Source organism: Aulonocara sp. 'chitande type north' Nkhata Bay, linkage group LG18 (assembly GCF_057382095.1).
Source record: "Aulonocara sp. 'chitande type north' Nkhata Bay isolate Kocher_YH1m ecotype deep benthic linkage group LG18, A_spYH_male_GT1.1, whole genome shotgun sequence".
Taxonomy (NCBI): Eukaryota; Metazoa; Chordata; class Actinopteri; order Cichliformes; family Cichlidae; genus Aulonocara; species Aulonocara sp. 'chitande type north' Nkhata Bay.
The window spans coordinates 9,510,456-9,527,505 of record NC_141361.1 but is presented as its reverse complement, the minus strand read 5'-3'; the positions used below and the strand labels follow the sequence as shown (position 1 = coordinate 9,527,505).

At 40.1% G+C, this 17,050-nt stretch overlaps 2 protein-coding genes across 10 annotated transcripts in view; both read left to right on the top strand.

Moving 5' to 3' along the window:
* Window positions 1-2,417: 2,417 nt before the first annotated feature.
* Window positions 2,418-17,050, top strand: part of svilb (supervillin b) — a 52,002-nt gene continuing 37,369 nt past the window's right edge. For 3 of the 7 annotated variants that reach the window (XM_086272575.1, XM_086272578.1, XM_086272573.1), the window contains exons 1-6: window positions 2,418-2,763; window positions 5,328-5,391; window positions 6,421-6,512; window positions 6,615-6,672; window positions 6,765-6,913; window positions 9,391-10,222. In XM_086272575.1, coding sequence (XP_086128701.1) covers window positions 2,703-2,763; window positions 5,328-5,391; window positions 6,421-6,512; window positions 6,615-6,672; window positions 6,765-6,913; window positions 9,391-10,222 — 1,256 coding nt within the window. In that variant the 5' untranslated portion in view covers window positions 2,418-2,702. Of the gene's footprint in view, window positions 2,764-4,951; window positions 5,157-5,327; window positions 5,392-6,420; window positions 6,513-6,614; window positions 6,673-6,764; window positions 6,914-9,390; window positions 10,223-16,472; window positions 16,557-17,050 lie in introns of those variants that run through there. The other 4 variants (XM_086272572.1, XM_086272571.1, XM_086272577.1 and 1 more) reach the window with 2 other exon arrangements.
* Window positions 10,229-15,790, top strand: LOC147307977 (uncharacterized). Of its 3 annotated transcripts, none has more exons than XM_086272579.1 (5): window positions 10,229-11,379; window positions 13,308-13,376; window positions 13,492-13,540; window positions 14,531-14,623; window positions 14,895-15,790. In XM_086272579.1, exons 1-5 carry the CDS (start codon window positions 11,240-11,242, stop codon window positions 15,204-15,206), a joined length of 663 nt encoding a protein of 220 aa, XP_086128705.1. In that variant the 5' UTR covers window positions 10,229-11,239; the 3' UTR covers window positions 15,207-15,790. The 3 variants fall into 3 exon arrangements, with proteins under 3 accessions (XP_086128705.1, XP_086128707.1, XP_086128706.1); XM_086272581.1 differs by having other exon boundaries at window positions 11,238-11,618; XM_086272580.1 differs by having other exon boundaries at window positions 11,238-11,826.

Genomic DNA, 17,050 nt, shown 5'->3' with positions numbered 1-17,050 from the left:
ATCCACCCGTAGTCCATTTTTATTACTTGGAAAGCTTGAAGTATTACATCCCCTGCCACTGTGGTTTACTTCTAAGAAAAGCCTTATGAATGACGTCTGGCAGATTTTGAAATGATAAATTTGTATGCAACCAATGAGACAGAGAATGAGTGAAAGAGGATGTCTTGTGTTTGTTGCTACTGGAAGTGGTGGAGAAACCGATAAGACAAAGTGAAATAAAATGAATGCAATAAAGAGTAGAAGAGAGAGAAAGACATGGAGAATGAGAAGGAGTTGTTGGGAATGAGTGGGAGAGACAAGAGGAGTGTGTGAGGCAGATGCACGGATGGCAAATCTGGGGAAGGAAAAGAAGGAATGGCAAGGAAAACAAGATAGAGCAGCGGGGAGAAGGCGTGGAGATGGTCCCTTGATAAACACAGGCAGGCTGCCTGACGGGGTGACCTCTCTCCGAGGCAGCCACTCACAACACATGTTGCCTTATTAGGGGCGTCTACAGGGTGCAGAGGCAGACTGGAGGAGGTGGGGGTAGTTTGTGTGTGAAAGGGTGAGAAAACGCATCACGCAGAGAAGACGAGTGAGTAAGCAAGTGATTCCAAAACTGTGTAACAAGATTTTGTTTTTAAATCAGGTCACCGATCGTTAAAAACAACTTCATCCTCTGTTATCTACAGGAAACACTACAGGCTGCATACATCCTTGCTCCAGGTGCTCTACACATTGTGATTTTAGGGCTTTTTATGCCTCGTACATTGCATCACATATAAGCATTTATTGTCACAAATAGCAGAGAATGATTGAAACTGTGGCCCACAAACAGCTAAGAAATCTCACATGACTAATTCTGAATTTTGAGGTGTTTTTATTTACCTTGTACTTTTAATGTACTTTGAACTATAAATTTTTTAATTGCCATATATAATTTTAGCAGTAAGCTACGCTACCTAATGTATTTGTGATCCAAACTTTCTGCTGAAAACATTACATATACAAGGGCAAAAACAAGAGTGGGAGAAAATGGATGGATGGATATTTCAGAGTTTAAGTTCTTAAAAACAGAGAGCTTTTCATACATTCTCCCAATATATATTTCCATGTGTTATATCACTAAAGGTGGCCAGCTGTTGCACTGCTGGAGGAGATTATGCCATGACTCTCTGAAATCTCACTGTGACCTCCAGGGTGCTGCGTTGTCCTCACTCGTCTCACTGATGTAATGACTGACAGAAGTGGCTTCTGCCATTCCTTCAATAAAACTGCCTCTGCACCAGCACTATGTGATTATCATATATGCCTGACTCGCTGGCATATTTTTAGCAGCAAACAATGAACATGAAGCAGGTGCTGAAGCAAAAAGCAATGATCTTATAGCACAGTTTTGATGGAGTATGATGAGAAGGAAACCAAATTTAAGGCCATTTCTTATCAGCCACATCCCTGTATATGAAAGCCTTACTGACTTCAGGGTGAAACTGATAGCCTTGCAACTAGAGTGAATCATTGCTTTGGGAATACACTGAATTTTATTTTCTTGTAAACTGTAATACTAAACTAAAATACTAATAAATAATAAATACTAAAATGACTAAAAGTTTCACAGCCACACTGCAGGTGATCTGGGTCACTTTGGTATGTGGTACTGAATCTGATACATCTGATGTTTTAGAAAGCGACTGCTGTTTGAACGGTCATGTCGCTTTAAATACGTCTTTTACGTCACTGACACAAGACAGACACCAATTATCAGCGCCGGAGAAGATTCCTGGCCATCCCGTGTAGATGTTAGTGAAACTGTTGGGAAGACAAAGTTGGAGAAATGTGAACATTTTATGTGTACTGTATAATCTGCAGATTCTGACAGACATTTCCAACTATCCTTTGAAGCACCGCTCCTCTCTAAAACAGCAATAAGGATAATTATTAGGCCATATATAAATAACAAAATAACTCTATAACTTAAAACAGAGCGCGTTGTGTGTGACGTCTTCTTTTGCGCATGCGGGCCGCTTTGAGGGGTCACACAAGAGCGCGTTTGCTGTCGCATTTTATTTGTAGTGTGAACAAGCAGACAAAAAATCGGATTTGATCAAAAAATCAGAACTGAGCATTAAGACCTGCAGTGTGAATGTAGCCTAAGAGCCTAATCATAATATTAATGCAGTGTTTGGCTTCAGTTTATAGAAGTTTGATGGCACTTGGCAATGTTGGCTGAAGCATGCCCTTACTATGCCAGTGTTAAGCTACCATCTGACTTCCAGTAGTCCTGGGCCCCACACCACCACCTGCAGTCCTCCTGGCATCCTCCTCCAATCCTGTTCCAGAGTTTTCATCATCAAGGCTAATTTCTGCCTGTAATCTGATTAGGGTTCTGAGCTGCTTTAGCACCCTGCTGTGCTGTCTCTCCCTCTTTCTCTCGGCTCGCTTGCGTGCACGAACACACACCGACATACACACCGGCATTGCACGACTGCCACTCTGTCCAGGCTGTAGCTTGCTTTGTGGCCAGTCACTCTGCTCTGCGTGTCCGTGTGTGTATATATGTGTGTGCGTGCGAGGTCGTGTCACCACCTCCATCCCTCCTTTTCGGCTTGCTGGTAGCAACCTTCATCTTCACTGCTGCCACTCCTGCTGTCCACCACCGTTACCACCACTGTGACCAGAGGGGAGTATAGGCGTAGGCTATCCTTCTGTTCTTCTCCCTAAACATGTTTCGAAACCCATGGATCTCTAGTTACCATGTGAACCATGTGCAGCCCTCTGGCACAGGTAAGGCCTGTTGAAGAGGAAGAGGCTTTAGGAAGACTTTCTTAACCCACTTGAATACCTTTAACTGTCTAGATTAGCTTGGAAGATCCATGCAATTTAGCTCTTAGCTAAGAAAAGTGACAGAGATTGATAGATGAGGTGATTCACCTTGAGACTTCTTATTGGTTGGATCAAACAGTTGTGATATGAGATTTAAACTATGCAAAATTTTTTAAATTAAGATTATGATACTAAAAAGTGTGGTTTAGCTACTCTCATTTAGCACTTTATATTTCAACAGGTAGATGCTCCTGTGGATGCCTTATCTTGTAAATGCACTCTTCATGAAACGCTTTGTAAAAACATCACAAGGTGTATGATGGGAAGACACTGTGTGGAAAGCAAAGCCCTAGTTCACTCAGGGAGTCTATTTTGCACCTCTGAATATTTATAGAAAATCCCTCTCCTCTCCACGCTCACTTTAGGACCGTCAGCAGCCTAAGCCGCTCTCTGGCAGTGCCAGCTTTGATGCTTGTGCTGCTTGTTTTGTTGACAACCTGCAGGCGTTTCCAAGGAAAGACAAGCTGACATCTGTACAAGGGGCTTTCCACCAGAGGAAGTATGTTAGTGAAATCACAGACTGACAGATACATGCAGCTCTACGAATTCCCACAGGCTGTGAAAACGCTGAATGTTTGTGGATTTGAGAACAGATTATGCCAAAGGTTATGGCATTTATTGATCGCACATGTGAAAATACAGAAGTACAGAGTACAGAAGTAGTCATGGACAGCTTTTCAGCAATCTGTGTTTTGTAAACAGAGAAGAGCATAAATTATAAAATGAAGGAGTCTAACAGATTTTGATTTCTCTGAAGTCACCTACATATTACCGAGAAACCCTTAAACTTGATACTTGTCAGGATTTTGCCTTCTCCAGAACCACATCTTTACACATCCACGCTTCCTTCTTACCCTGCAAAACAAAAGTTGCACAGCATTGCCACACAGTCACTCGGGGGCCAAAATAAGATGTTATGGAGGCGTCTGGAGCAGTAATGTGATCGGTCCCCTATACTGGGATACAACTTTACAACAGGCTGCTGTTGCTGTGACATGTGAGCGAGAAGGTCAGATATCAGTTGGGAACTGGATGTGAACTCAGAGTTTTCTTTTTTTGAAGTGAGCTCATTGTGGGGTTGGAAATTTCCTGTGAGAAATGAACCAAGTGTTTAGTTTGAGAAGAGCACAGCAGCAACTCTTGGTCAATCGCTCTATAATATCAACCTATTTTATATCGGTCTTGTGTTTTCCCATCAAAATAATCCTGTGAATTATTTCAGAATGTCTTTGTCTGTCTGTTCCCAGCTTGGTAGGTGTTTTGTCCAAAGCTGGTCATGGTTTCGTTTAATATTGATTAAGTTATTTATTGATTGATTTTTGTTTCCTGCATTAAATGTCATTGTTTACTTTAACTTAAATTCTTGTGCCCATGTAAAGAGATTTTCTAATGTTGGTAAAAGGTTGTTGTTTCCTCATAAAAAATTAGATTGTGAATGGGTTGAAGTTTTGATTTTCCTCATCTTTAAATGTCAAAAGAAAAATAATATAAGGCTATATGTCTTGTACTGATTGTTGGATTGGTAGGTGTTATAGTACACTATAAAAAAAAAACTCCACCAAGCAACACTGGTGGATATGTATGTTGTTTGAAGTACTTTGAAATCAAATATGGATAAGGACCGAGCAATTCAGTCGTGGATTTATACAAGTTTCAAACACAAAAACACATATTTAAAGTGCAGCTAGACAGGATTTAACACCTCTGGAAAGTGATCGAAGCAACAAGGCTTTTCCATTCTTTCTTGATTGTCTCTAAGCAGTACAATTATAGCATAGTTATACCATGTATGCTACAACCATGCTACCAGAATTGTATGCTTGTAAATACAATAGAGCAAAGATTGTGCCATTCTTTTGTTTTATTGTAAAGTTGTAGTTGTTTTTTTACATTTAGATGTAATTTTAAAGTTCAAAATAGCTCAGCTGTTCAGAAGGTTTTAAAAAACTTTCTTTATGATGCATATTGAGCTGTTTCTTGTTCCTTTTCTTAAATTTTGTTTCAGGTTTTGTCTTTGATTAGTGGATAAAGAACTCTGTAATACATTATAGTGAAACATACGGTTTATTTACGGGGCGACCGTGGCTCAGGGGGTTGGGAATCGCATCTGTAACCGGAAGGTCGCCGGTTCGATCCCTGGGCTCTCTGTCCTGGTCGTTGTGTCCTTGGGCAAGACACCTTACCTTGCTTGCCTACTGGTGTTGGCCAGAGGGGCCGATGGTGCGATATGGCAGCCTCGCTTCTGTCAGTCTGCCCCAGGGCAGCTGTGGCTACAACCGTAGCTGCGTCCACCAGTGTGTGAATGAATAGTGGCATTGTAAAGTGCTTTGGGTGCCTTGAAAAGCGCTATATAAATCCAATCCATTATTATTATTTTGATACAGATGCTTCAGTACTTGCAATGCCAACATATATATGTATATATTTATTATTCAAGTTTAACTGTGTCTTGTTTCTCTTCTCAGGATTTGGATCTAAAGCGTCTACCAAACTTTGTACCTCCACCTCGCTGCCAACAGACACCTTAAGGTCAGTAAAGAATAAACTCTCTTTATGTGAAATCACGATGGGATACCAATATTAAAACAATTTAAAAATGGGTTTATAGCAGGTGGATTTATTTATATAGCTACCTATAATGTAAACTAAAAGTAAATGATATGCAGCATTTACTGTTATTTTATGTTTTGTTATCTAGGGACGCATTGAACCGATCTATATGATTTACTTACTCGAGTGCTTTAGCTTATCATGCTTAGTAACCATTAAAAGCTGAGATGCCTGGACCAGCTTATGCTAAGAAACCTTTTAGTTCACATGGAATTAGAGCTATAATACCTCCTTCAGGACCACACTGCACCAAGCTCCGTTTTGCATTAGTTTACAGGACAGCGTTAGTGCTCTGGGGCTACAAGCTAAATAGCTTCACTTCTATATAAATTATAAGACAAAATTAAAGGTATCTGGTCCTAAAAATGAAGAGTAGCACCCTAAAATCTTATTTAAAAGATGACAAGAGCAGCTCAATGAGATTTAATTCTGGATATGTAAGCATGAACAATGTAGTTCAGTTTTAGCTTTATGTTTACTCTTACATCATGTTAGCTCAGCATCACTTCCAGAACTTTAACGCACACAACTGATGTTAAGATTTATGTTTAAGTGATGAATAAAATAGTTGGAGAAGCTACTGGATACAAAAGAAGGGTGAGATTAATTATCCTGGCTTGTGTGATCTGTTCATGCTGCCAAATAAAATCATTAAGAGAAGACCTTAATTGGCGGTTTCTAATTAAGGAATTGATGACCTCTTTCTTAAGTTGGATCTTAATAGAAGCTACACCAGCTGAGCTTCAGCGTTACAGCTTTTACCTCTTTAGGACAGGTCAGCTGAGGAAGAGTTGTTGTGAGGGCTAAAGAGGAATTTAGTTGGCTATCTGAGGTTTAGAGCATCATTAGTTTTCTTTGGGTTGACTTTAGACTTCCTGATTAAAAGAATAGAAGTTTATTGCATCATAAGTTTCATATTGGTTTGTGTCTTCTTCTCTTCTTTTTCAGTTTTCAGAGTGACTTCTCCTTGAATGACAAGACCGCTTTGGTCAAGAGTGTTTCAGATACAGATGCCAAACTTCTGGTTGTCCTCCCCAAAGGTGGGCTTCACTTCTAAACACTTACAAAAAATAACACAGAATAAATTAATGTTTAGTTAGTCATGCCATTTCTTTAACTCAAATTTCTGGTCCTACTTTTAGTTTCAGAGTTGAAGAAATATTTTGAGGGAGCGGTCAGAAAGGATTTGGGAATGAACAGGTATTTTCAAGAACGACAACGTATTTTGATGTAAACATGTCAAAGATTTCCTTCACTTCTAACCTGCACCTGCTGTATGTTGTCTCCAACAGGAAGGAGAGGATAGCCCGGCGCCTGGAGGGCATTGAAAGTGATGCACCACCTGCACTGGTGCCTGGTGGATTGGTCGCCAACAGGATGCTTGAGGAGGATCCCCCACGATACACCCGTGCCTCAGACCCCTGTGAGCCTTGCGTGATGGGTAAGCATGGGATGATGCATTGCTGGACTGTGCTGCTTTAATTGGACTACTGAAATATGTCTCAACAATTGAAGAGGACCTCATTTCTAACTCTATATATGCTTTAATAGACTCTGTTAGAGTAGGTTGGCATAGTTGGGTTTTTGTGCAGACCCACAGCTCATTGTCTGTCTGAAACAAGGGGAAACCTCCCTCTTTAAGACATCCTATCCTCAGATTAACAGATTTTTTTATGCAAGGTGCATCAGCATGCACAGATCAGATGGAAAGTACAGGAAGTCAGCCTCAGGAACAACATAGGGAATCCTGTCAGCTTTTAAAATACAAAAACTCAACATGACACTTCTGAAACAATTTGGAGCTTTTGAAATAATGGAATGAAACCACATTGGAGATGCAATGTCAGTGTGTGTATTCCCAGAATTGGTGTTATCTCAACATACCTTTGAGCAATCAAGCACCCCTGAAACTGCTTGTAATTGCATGTTGCCACAGTTTGCAAGATGGGAAGTAAAAAAGTGATACGAATGTCTGAGAATGTTCTGTTTCACCACATCAGAAAAATGTCACCCTTGTGTAAACTGCATCTGTGTTTTTTACAAAATGTATTTTGTACAATCATGTGAAAAGGAACGTTTTCTCAGGACTACACAATCACTCTATGATTCAGCAGTAGTAGTTTTCTGTATGACTTTATCAGTCTCTCACATAACTGTCGAGGAGTTTTGGCCAACTGCTCTTTACAGCATTGATTCAGCTCATTGAGGTTTGTGGGCATCTGTTTATGGACAGCTCTCTTGAGGTCCCACCAAAGCATTTCAATCAGGTTGAGGTCTGGACTTTGACTGGGCCGCCGTAACACCTTGACCATTTTTGTTTTCAGCTACTCTAAGCTGTTGTAGATTTACTTCTGTGCTTGGGATCATTGTCCTGTTCCATGACACAATTTTGGCCAAGCTTTAGCTGTCAGACTAATGGGCTCTTTGACGCTACAATACATTGGTAAACTTTTGGTGAACTGAATTATGGTCGACTGCCCAGACCCTGTAGCAAAACAAACCCAAATCATCAACCCTCAACCATCCTGTTTGACAGTTGGTCGGAAGTGTTTATTTTGTTATACATCTCTTGTTTTTCTTCAAACATGGTGCTGCACGTTCTGGCCAAACTTCGCTTTGGTCTTGTCCGTCCAAAGAGCATTGTTCCAGAAGTCTTGTGGTTTGTTCAGATGCAGCATAACAAACTTATGCCATGCTCATGTTCTTCTTAGAGAAATTGGGCTTTCTCCTGGCAGTGCTTCCAAATAAGCCATACCATGCTAACTGAGGCCTGTAGACTTTAAGATGAAAGCTGGAAAGAAAGCTGGAAAACCTGTCAAAATACAGGTAAACGTCCAAAATGTATGCCATCCTTCCCAAAAAGTTGAATCTGTTTATCTGGAGGTCGCGTTTTCAGTGGGAGAAACGTTTCATCACTCATCCAAGTGACTTCTTCAGTCTCAGCTGCCTGCTAGTTTCCCCAACCTTATAAAGCACAATTGCACAATGACTGGAAGTAGCCCACTGAATGAACAATGGGCTGTGAGGTCAGTTCCTTGATCATTAATATGCAAATTCTCATGACCATTGATCAACAACCACTGATCAAAGCCTGCGGATCAATGGCCATGAGTATTTCACAGAGAGTTGGGGAATGGCGGCAATCACAGCAAGATGGTGACAGATGTACCCTTAGGCCCCCTCCTCGATTCAGCGATGGTCTTTCCCTTTTTACATAATTAGCCTCCTTGACTCCCCGCTCAAACCTGTAGACTGCGGAGTCCTGACCTGAGGAGTTAGCTCTTCTGTGTTGTGCCATCCGTTTCACCAGAGGTTGTTTGGTTTCCCCGATGTATAAGTCCTGGCAATCCTCTTGGCACTTAACAGCGTACACTACATTACTCTGTTTGTCGGGGGACCCGATCCTTGGGGCAGACCAATTTTTGGCGCCGCGTGTTTTAGGGTTTAAAAGCCACGGAGATGCGGTGTTTACAAAAAATGCGTCTCAACTGTTCCAATACTCCTGAGACATATGGGATCACTAAGGGTTTTCGCTTATCCTTCACATTTTCCAAAGCCATTCAGCAGACTGGATTGGGGTCTTTGCCAGGATGATTCTGGCCTGGGATTATGTCATTGTGTTATCACACTCAGTTAATAAAATGCATTTGATTAGCAGCACCTGGCATCTACTTTTCCCCTTAATTCTTAAAGAAGTGTTAGGGATATGCTAGTTTTTCACAGGCCTGCATTGAGTTCTGTGAAGAATGTTCTTTTTCACATGAATCTATACTTGATCTCTTGAGCATTGTTCTGCTGTAAGTGTGACTCAACTTCAACATTTTCAGTTTACAAACGTGTGACATGATTTTGGTATCATTTTTAGTTCTCCAGGGTTATTGCTGATAATTAATGAAGTATTTTTACTATTTACCACAGTGAAACGCTACAGCCGAGAGGAGACGGTGGCTCCACAGAAGCAGGTGTCATCTCCTGACAGGTCACCTCAGGTCAAAGGTGGTGCTGGCAGCAGCCGCCCAGAGCCAGTGTTGGTTTATGTTGACCCAGTAACACTATCCACCTCTTCTACACCCACATCTGGCCCCACAGAATCCACAAACCTCAGTTCTAAGGCTGAGCGCATCGCCCGCTACAAAGCTGAGCGCCGGCGCCAGCTCTCAGAGCGTTATGGCATCCTCCTGGATCAGGAAGCGGACAGCGATTATATACCACGCTACCGTTCCAGGCGTGATCCAGACTCCGCTGACAGACAAACTACTGCCAGGCGAGACAGGGACAGACCAGAAGTAGAGACAGAAGGACGCGACCCTAGGGTGCCGTACCGCTCTGGAGTGGGCAGGGTTTCCATGAGGACTCACCCAGATCCTGCGCCTGTTAGCACATCAAGCTCCTCCGAGTCAAACCAAGCCCCTCCCCCCTCTCAAGAAAGACCAAGCCGATTTTCAGAACGGGAAAGAGTGATGAATATGGAGAACTATCGGCGTGGTGGAGCTCAGGAGCGCTCAGTCTCTTCTAGAACAAGGACTCAGGAACAGCATCCAGCCCAGCCCCAACAACAACAGCAACCCCACCAGCAAGATGCTGCCCAGCAGGAGCCAAGTCCAGCCACCACCCGGGACTACAGCATTGCAGCAGTGCCCAGCTCCCCTCGCACTGCCCGCCGGGCATCCCTGCCCTCCACTCGCTACGGCATCTCACCTGGGGATTTATTCATTGAGCAGCAGGCCCAGAGCATCCTAAACAGGCAGGGGTAAGATGACAAAATAAAACAAATTGCATGCAGTCAGGTTAAACTTTGTTATCTTTTACACTAATACCAAAATACAGCACAAGTATATGTTAATATAACTCCAAAAAATTAGATTAGAATAATAAAATACTGCATAAATACTAACACCCCACATAAATTATTGTTAGCTAAACTTCTGTTATTGTATTCCTACTTTAGCATAACATTATTGATTCTCCTATTTTGTTGTGTGGTTTTACTCCATGCACCTGCAAATACTTTAAGATTTTACTGCTGTCAGTAGTGCATCAGTGATCATACCATAACATTTCTGATGCTTCTTTTTCAGTTAATATTTCTTAATAATCCTTTTCATATGCTAATTTTTAATTACTTTTTCATCATTACAAATTCAAATTATTATAAAATATTTATTTGCAATCTTGTTAGAATTTGGTGTTTGTAAAAAAAAGCTTGAAAGAAGTATTTTATCTTTTCAAAATCTATAACCTGGAGTTTGTGGCTCCCATTATCTGCTGAGCTTCTTAGCTTGTGGCTTTTACCACTGTGTCAGTGCTAGGATCTTTCTGCACTGTGGGCCCAGCTCAGTCACACTTGGCCTGCTCCAGTTTCACATAGAAAGAGGCTCTGGGGAGCTCATCAAGGAAAGGTTGTACGTGAGAGGGATGATTACAGGGCTGGATTTTGCTTGCCTTTAGAGGCGAACCTCACTTAACAGCAGCCTGGTTCATTAAGCAAAGAGTTTGTCAGTTTCTATTATAAACCTGAAGACGCCACCACAAAAGGAACGAGACGCTTAATGGATGTGAACGAATTCAGGGTGATGACACTGTGGCAAATCTTATATGAAGCCTACACTCAAAAAAATCAACTAGGGCATGTGTTTGATTAACAAAGTAGTAATATGTTTACATCACATGAAGAAATCATTTTTATGCTCATTAAATGATTCATTCTTTTTTGTTGAATATAAATCAAAGAAAACTTTGATGAGTTAAATTCGTTCATGGCAATCCAATGAGAATGAGGTCCATCAAACCAACGGCTCTGATAGCGTCATGTATTGCGCATGCTCCACGCCCACCGGATGCGGAAAGGTCCGTTGAGAAGTTAACGAGCGCACGTGGAGTTACTTCTTTGGCATACCTGATAGTGAGGTAAGTAATATTTCTTGATATATTTATTTAGGTTAGTGGAGTGAGAGATAAATACTATTACCGGTAGTTAAAAAATTTTACCTGTGTAGTGTGGAGATTTAGAGGAGTTTTATATATAGCAGGGAGGTTGTAGACCCAAGCATTTTTCAAATGTAAGTCGGTGAATTTAATGTTTTTTTAAAAACTTAACCGGAGTCGCTAATTGTTGCAACAGAGCAAAAACTGATGAGGTTATTTTGGTAAGTTCGGTTTTTTTTTTGTTTCTGTCGACTTTGAAAGAGGTTTGTTTCATGGTTATCTGCGTTGGTAGGACTGTTTTTCTTCTCTGGAGTTAGCTAACTTTGAAGAGCGGGAAAGCCGCGTAGAGCCGTTACGTCTTCGCATATAGCTCCGTGAATGACAGGTTACTTTCTGCTTAACCGGAGTTGGTGATTGTTGGTAGTAGTGGTAAGACTGACCGACATGGTTTTGGTGATTTTATGAGTGTTTTATGATGCTCTATCTAAAATTCCTGTTTTTGTCAGTGGAGTTTAGTCGCGGGCAACCGCATTAACTGGATTGATGAAAGGTTTAATTCAACTAAACCAGCGTTTAGGGGAGTTAATAACAAGGAGTAAGATAAAATCTGTCACAATAATTGCATGTGCATTTTCTTTTTTTGTAATATATTCACTTAGTTTTCGAATTCAGAATGATTTAGGTGGATAATTGTTCGGGTTATAGTTTCTCTGGTGCTCTGCATTAAGGCTGACTAACGGTGCGTTCACACCGAACGCGATAGACGCCCCTAGCTGATCGCGTGCACATTTGCACCTCGAAGCGCGTCCAGCATGAACTGGTCGAGCTTTATATGCAATTTTCACGCGTATGAAGAAGAGATCTGGGAGGAAGTAGTGCCAGACGGTATGTTATTAAAATGGCAGCTGTCAATCTAGCGTTTGAAGAAAGAGTCTCCCTTCTCTATTTGCTGTGGAGAGCAGAGCAGTGCCTAAAGGACGTCCTCACCGTACCTGGGTCCATCAGGTCTTCCACAAGCATGAGCAGTTTGGTGAGTTTCACCACTTGCTCCAGAAGCTCCGTCTGGATAATAATAATAATAATAAACTTTATTTATAAAGCACACTTAAAAACCAAGGGTATGCCAAGGTGCTTAACAAGTAAAATAGAGTATAGGAGGAGGATAATAGAAATAGGACCAAAGCAAGTACTAAATATGCAAGCAGATAACTGTCACTAATACATAGGAAAGCAACAGGTACAGAGCAAACAAGAATTTAAATGAGCATAAAAGTGCATGATATAAAATCATAAAAGAAATATTAACTAGAGGGAAAGGCAAGATTGAATAAGTGGGTTTTTAACCGTGATTTGAACAGTGCAATGGAATCAGATGCGCGGAGGTCGAGAGGAAGGGTATTCCACAGTACCGGGGCAGCCAGAGCAAACGCACGGTCACCCCGGGACTTCAGTCGAGATCTGGGTTGGGTCAGAAGTAGTTGAGTGGCAGATCTGAGTGTTCTAGATGACGGCCGCTTTCAGCTGTACCACCTTCTGTCCCTTGCCGAGTTTGAGGAGCTGCTGTCCCGCAGATTTTACCAGCTGGAGCGGTAGACATGATAAGCGCGAATGCACAAAATGCACCACACAAACTGCAGCGCGTATTTTACTTCGCGCTTCAAAGGCGTCAGTCGTGTGAAGTAGGCAGAAAAGCGTTTTCTCAATGCAAATCTGCTTCCGAAGTTTAGCTGGACCTCCAGTCACGCTTCATCGTGCTCCTCCATTGACTTTACATGTAAACCTGAAGCTCTGGTCGCGTCTATCGCGTTCGGTGTGTACGCACCGTAACAGTCTTCACATTTCACAGTATGTAGATATTAACACAAATTTGTCAGAGTAATAACTTTGTTTTAATTAATTTCTCTCCCCAGAAATACATCACAAAATAAAGCCACATTCCCATGCTCTGAGATTCTTATGCACCTCCTCAACAATACATGGTAAGTTCATGTTTGCCTTATTATTATTATTATTATTATGTTATTTATTTTTTTTGGATGATGCAGAAGTTTAATCTCCTTGACGTTTTCTAATGCATATTTCATTTTTTATCAGTGACGTGTATGTGGCAGTGCAAGCATTGTGTTACCAGAGAGAGCAGCAGGTACAAATTACTTCAACATTATAAACTACATCATCATTACGGAATAGGTCAACATTATCTGTGCATATATGTTAATTGTCCGTGCACATTTAAGACTTGGAGTGGACTGAACACTCATGTCTATAAAGCTCATTCATCTCAGTTTACACAGACAGCTTCAAGTTCAGTAACTTTTAAATGTGAGTTATGTGACTGCAGTGACGTCTTCTCTGAGAGAGATTTTTTTTGTCCATATTGGAACACATCTGCGAAGTAACGAGACAGTTAGTTGTGTGTTTCTTGGTTGCCCTTTCAAGACAAATATTTACAATACATTTTATACACACAAGAGGAAGCATCATCCACACACACTTAAAGATTTTAAAGACAGGGTAGTTACACGTGTGGACCCAGTTCAAGTGATAGAGTCCTCTGATAACGTAAGGGCTAGCTGTTCTGAAGATGTATCCTATGGTGAATTTGAAAGTGAGTCAGTGACAGAATGTGATAATAGTGCTGTTGAAAACTAATTGAACGGAAATTAGCAGTAATATTGTTGAAATTGGAACACATATTTCATGTTCCAGCAAAAGGATTAGATGAGTTCTTAGAGGAGTTAGTTTTTCTGTTGAGTTCAGCTAGTGTACCTCTGACAAAGCGTACAATTAGAGAAATTTTTAAGAGCCTTAACCTCCATATTAGTCAGGCTGTTATTGAAGAGCTTGCAAATTCTGTATGTGTTTCTAACCCTGTGGCTAAAATATTGGGAAAGTGTGGCCCTCTTGCCACTCCTTATAAAAGAAAACTATACTACATACAAAATTTTAGGGTTGTAGAGCCTGTTTAGTATTTTTTATCGATAGACCAAAGGAAGTCATTTCAGTACAAACGCTATATAAGAACCAGTCTATTTACCATGTGGCCTTTTGGACTCTTCCAAACTAAGTATTCCTTTTTCAAACTGCTGCCTAAAAGCTAAATATTGTCATTATGGATTCCCTTTTTTCTTAGGATGACACAATACATGCAAGACGAGCATGCATCCTGAAGTCCTTGTGTGTCTACCTGAATGAAGACCATGAGAAACTTGTGAAGGAATATACGGTCAGTTACATTCACAAGTTGTTCTGTGTTATGTAATTTGCTCCAGGAGTTATGGGTAATTTCAATATATGAAATGGTAAAATGTGACACCACGTGTGAATAAAAGATATTGCAATTGGTCCTTGTTTTTTTTCATGTCAAATTTCTGAGGTGTGAAACCAGAGACATAGAATTTAGTAAATATATCAGCATATTCACGCTGATTGCTGAATTCCTTTATTTTTTTCATATCTAGACTCAAACAAATGTATTATTGTATTTTACGTCACAGAACACTGAGGCCAACACTGAAGCCATGGAACAAACTGTGATGGGAGTGTATGTCATACATCAGGAGGGTGCGGAGCCTGGAGATGACCCAGAGAACATCGGTGTCCTGATTGAAGGCGTGGAGGTTCTCACTGGTTTGAGGAGCATTGCAATTGCTTGTGCTCTGTTATTTGGACTGATATACTGTCTGAACCTAAGCTACCCACCGGAGCTCAAATGCACTTTTGAAGTCTTGCAAAAGATTATCATGAAGCTGGATGGACAGAGGTTGTCATCCAAGGCACAGTTTCTAAAAAACAAGCTAATGGGGTGAATGAGCTTGAAACAGACTCAGGCAAGCCAGATATTTTTTTTTCAAGGTTTTTGCAATGCAAATATGTGTTTACTGTTTTAAAGTTTAAAATTGTAAGTTATAAAATGTTCATATAAACTATGTGGTTTGCTCTGCGGCTATTATACAAAGATTGTTTGTTCATAACTTAAAGTCTTATACAGTTTAAGTGTAAACACTGATTTTTGCCAGATGGCAATTGTTACAAAGGCAAATGCACACTGGTTTTCACAAATTGTTTGAGTGGAGCAGTTATACTCAAAATTGAATGTTTTCTCCACACGTTAAATAGCATAAAGTCACTATTAATGGATACAGCCTGATTAAATGGAGGACTAATGTATGCAAGCAACATAGTAATGTTGAATGTTATGTCTGAGCTTTAAATTGTGTTAAAATTCATATTGTTGTTTGCAATGCATATTTTACTACATTTTACGAAAGTTGCTTTGGGGATAATATTTTTTGTCTGCAAACTATTCAACAGACTTATTTCATTTTTATTATTAGGGTTAGGGTTATTTTATTGTATTTTTTCTTTCAGTCAGCATGTCTTGATCTGGAAGTTCTGTGGTCTTAGTATGAGATGGTTAAAGGGGAGAAAGCTAGGCTGAACTGGGATCCTGCCAACTGTTTTAAGAATGTTCAAGCAAAATAAAAGAGATGGTTTTGCAAGTTATCATTTATGTATGTTTCATTAATTTAATTAAAAGTAATGTTTACATAAGCAATACAAACACTAACTGAAACATGATTGGTGTAAGTACTACAGACATAAATTACATTTGTTCATTCAACAAGATTAACATTGGTGTAACAAATATTTTACTAGTTCATGTAACAAGACTGACTTTTGATGTGCCAAGGTGTTTAAACAATATAACATGAATTTAAATTAATTAGACTAACTTGGTACAAACATGTTAACTGAATAAAAATCAAATTAACTGAATGTTAATGTTTAAATTATGTTACTTACAAACATATTTAGTGTTGAAACAACACAATCAAGATGGATTGATATAACATGATTTGTTTAGATGGAATATAGGTGGCAAGATGAAATTAAGTTCATCCAATGAATTATTTTTTTGAGTGTATAAATAATGTTCTTACTTATTAAACTTGACTCTTGTTGTAGTTGTAGTTGTCGCACAGTCCAGCTGCTTAGTGCACATTTGGTCTCTTAAGAACTTGAGCAGAAGTTTCTCTCAGGGTTTGATACTGATGCATGAAATCATCCTGTAGCCTGGCCGCCCTGTCAAAGAGCGACTGGTCTCTCAACACAGACTCAGAGAGTGATGCTCAGACAGACTTCACCTGGCCCTCAAGGTACAGTCCACTTGGGATGCTGTTAGCGTCAAACCCCACCAATTGCCCACTGTCCACTGGGTACATATGGTTTTATAACACAGCACTGAGGCACTAAATAAAGTCCAGGTTATGATTGCTCATGTGATATTTTCAGGTAAAAACCAGGCTGTGCTTTTCTTTTAATGCAGTCCTTTTCTGGGAATAATGGTGTGCAGAAGGAGTTTGAAATGTCTTAAGTGCAATTTTCCTAAAAGCCTTGAATAAAGCCTTGAACAATTTTGAAACCTGCTTACTTATATAATATAATACTCCTGACAATACTGTGACAAGTAAATGTAATAACATAATAAACTTGAAAGAAAAATGTTTCCAGTGGACAGTCAGCTAAATCTTTTCCATACATCAAAAGCATAACTATTCACAATTATTTTTAATTCATTAATAATTCCCACTATAATTGACATCATAGTCTCTCATTTAACAGTTGTTTGGTGTTCTGAGGGTTTTTCCTT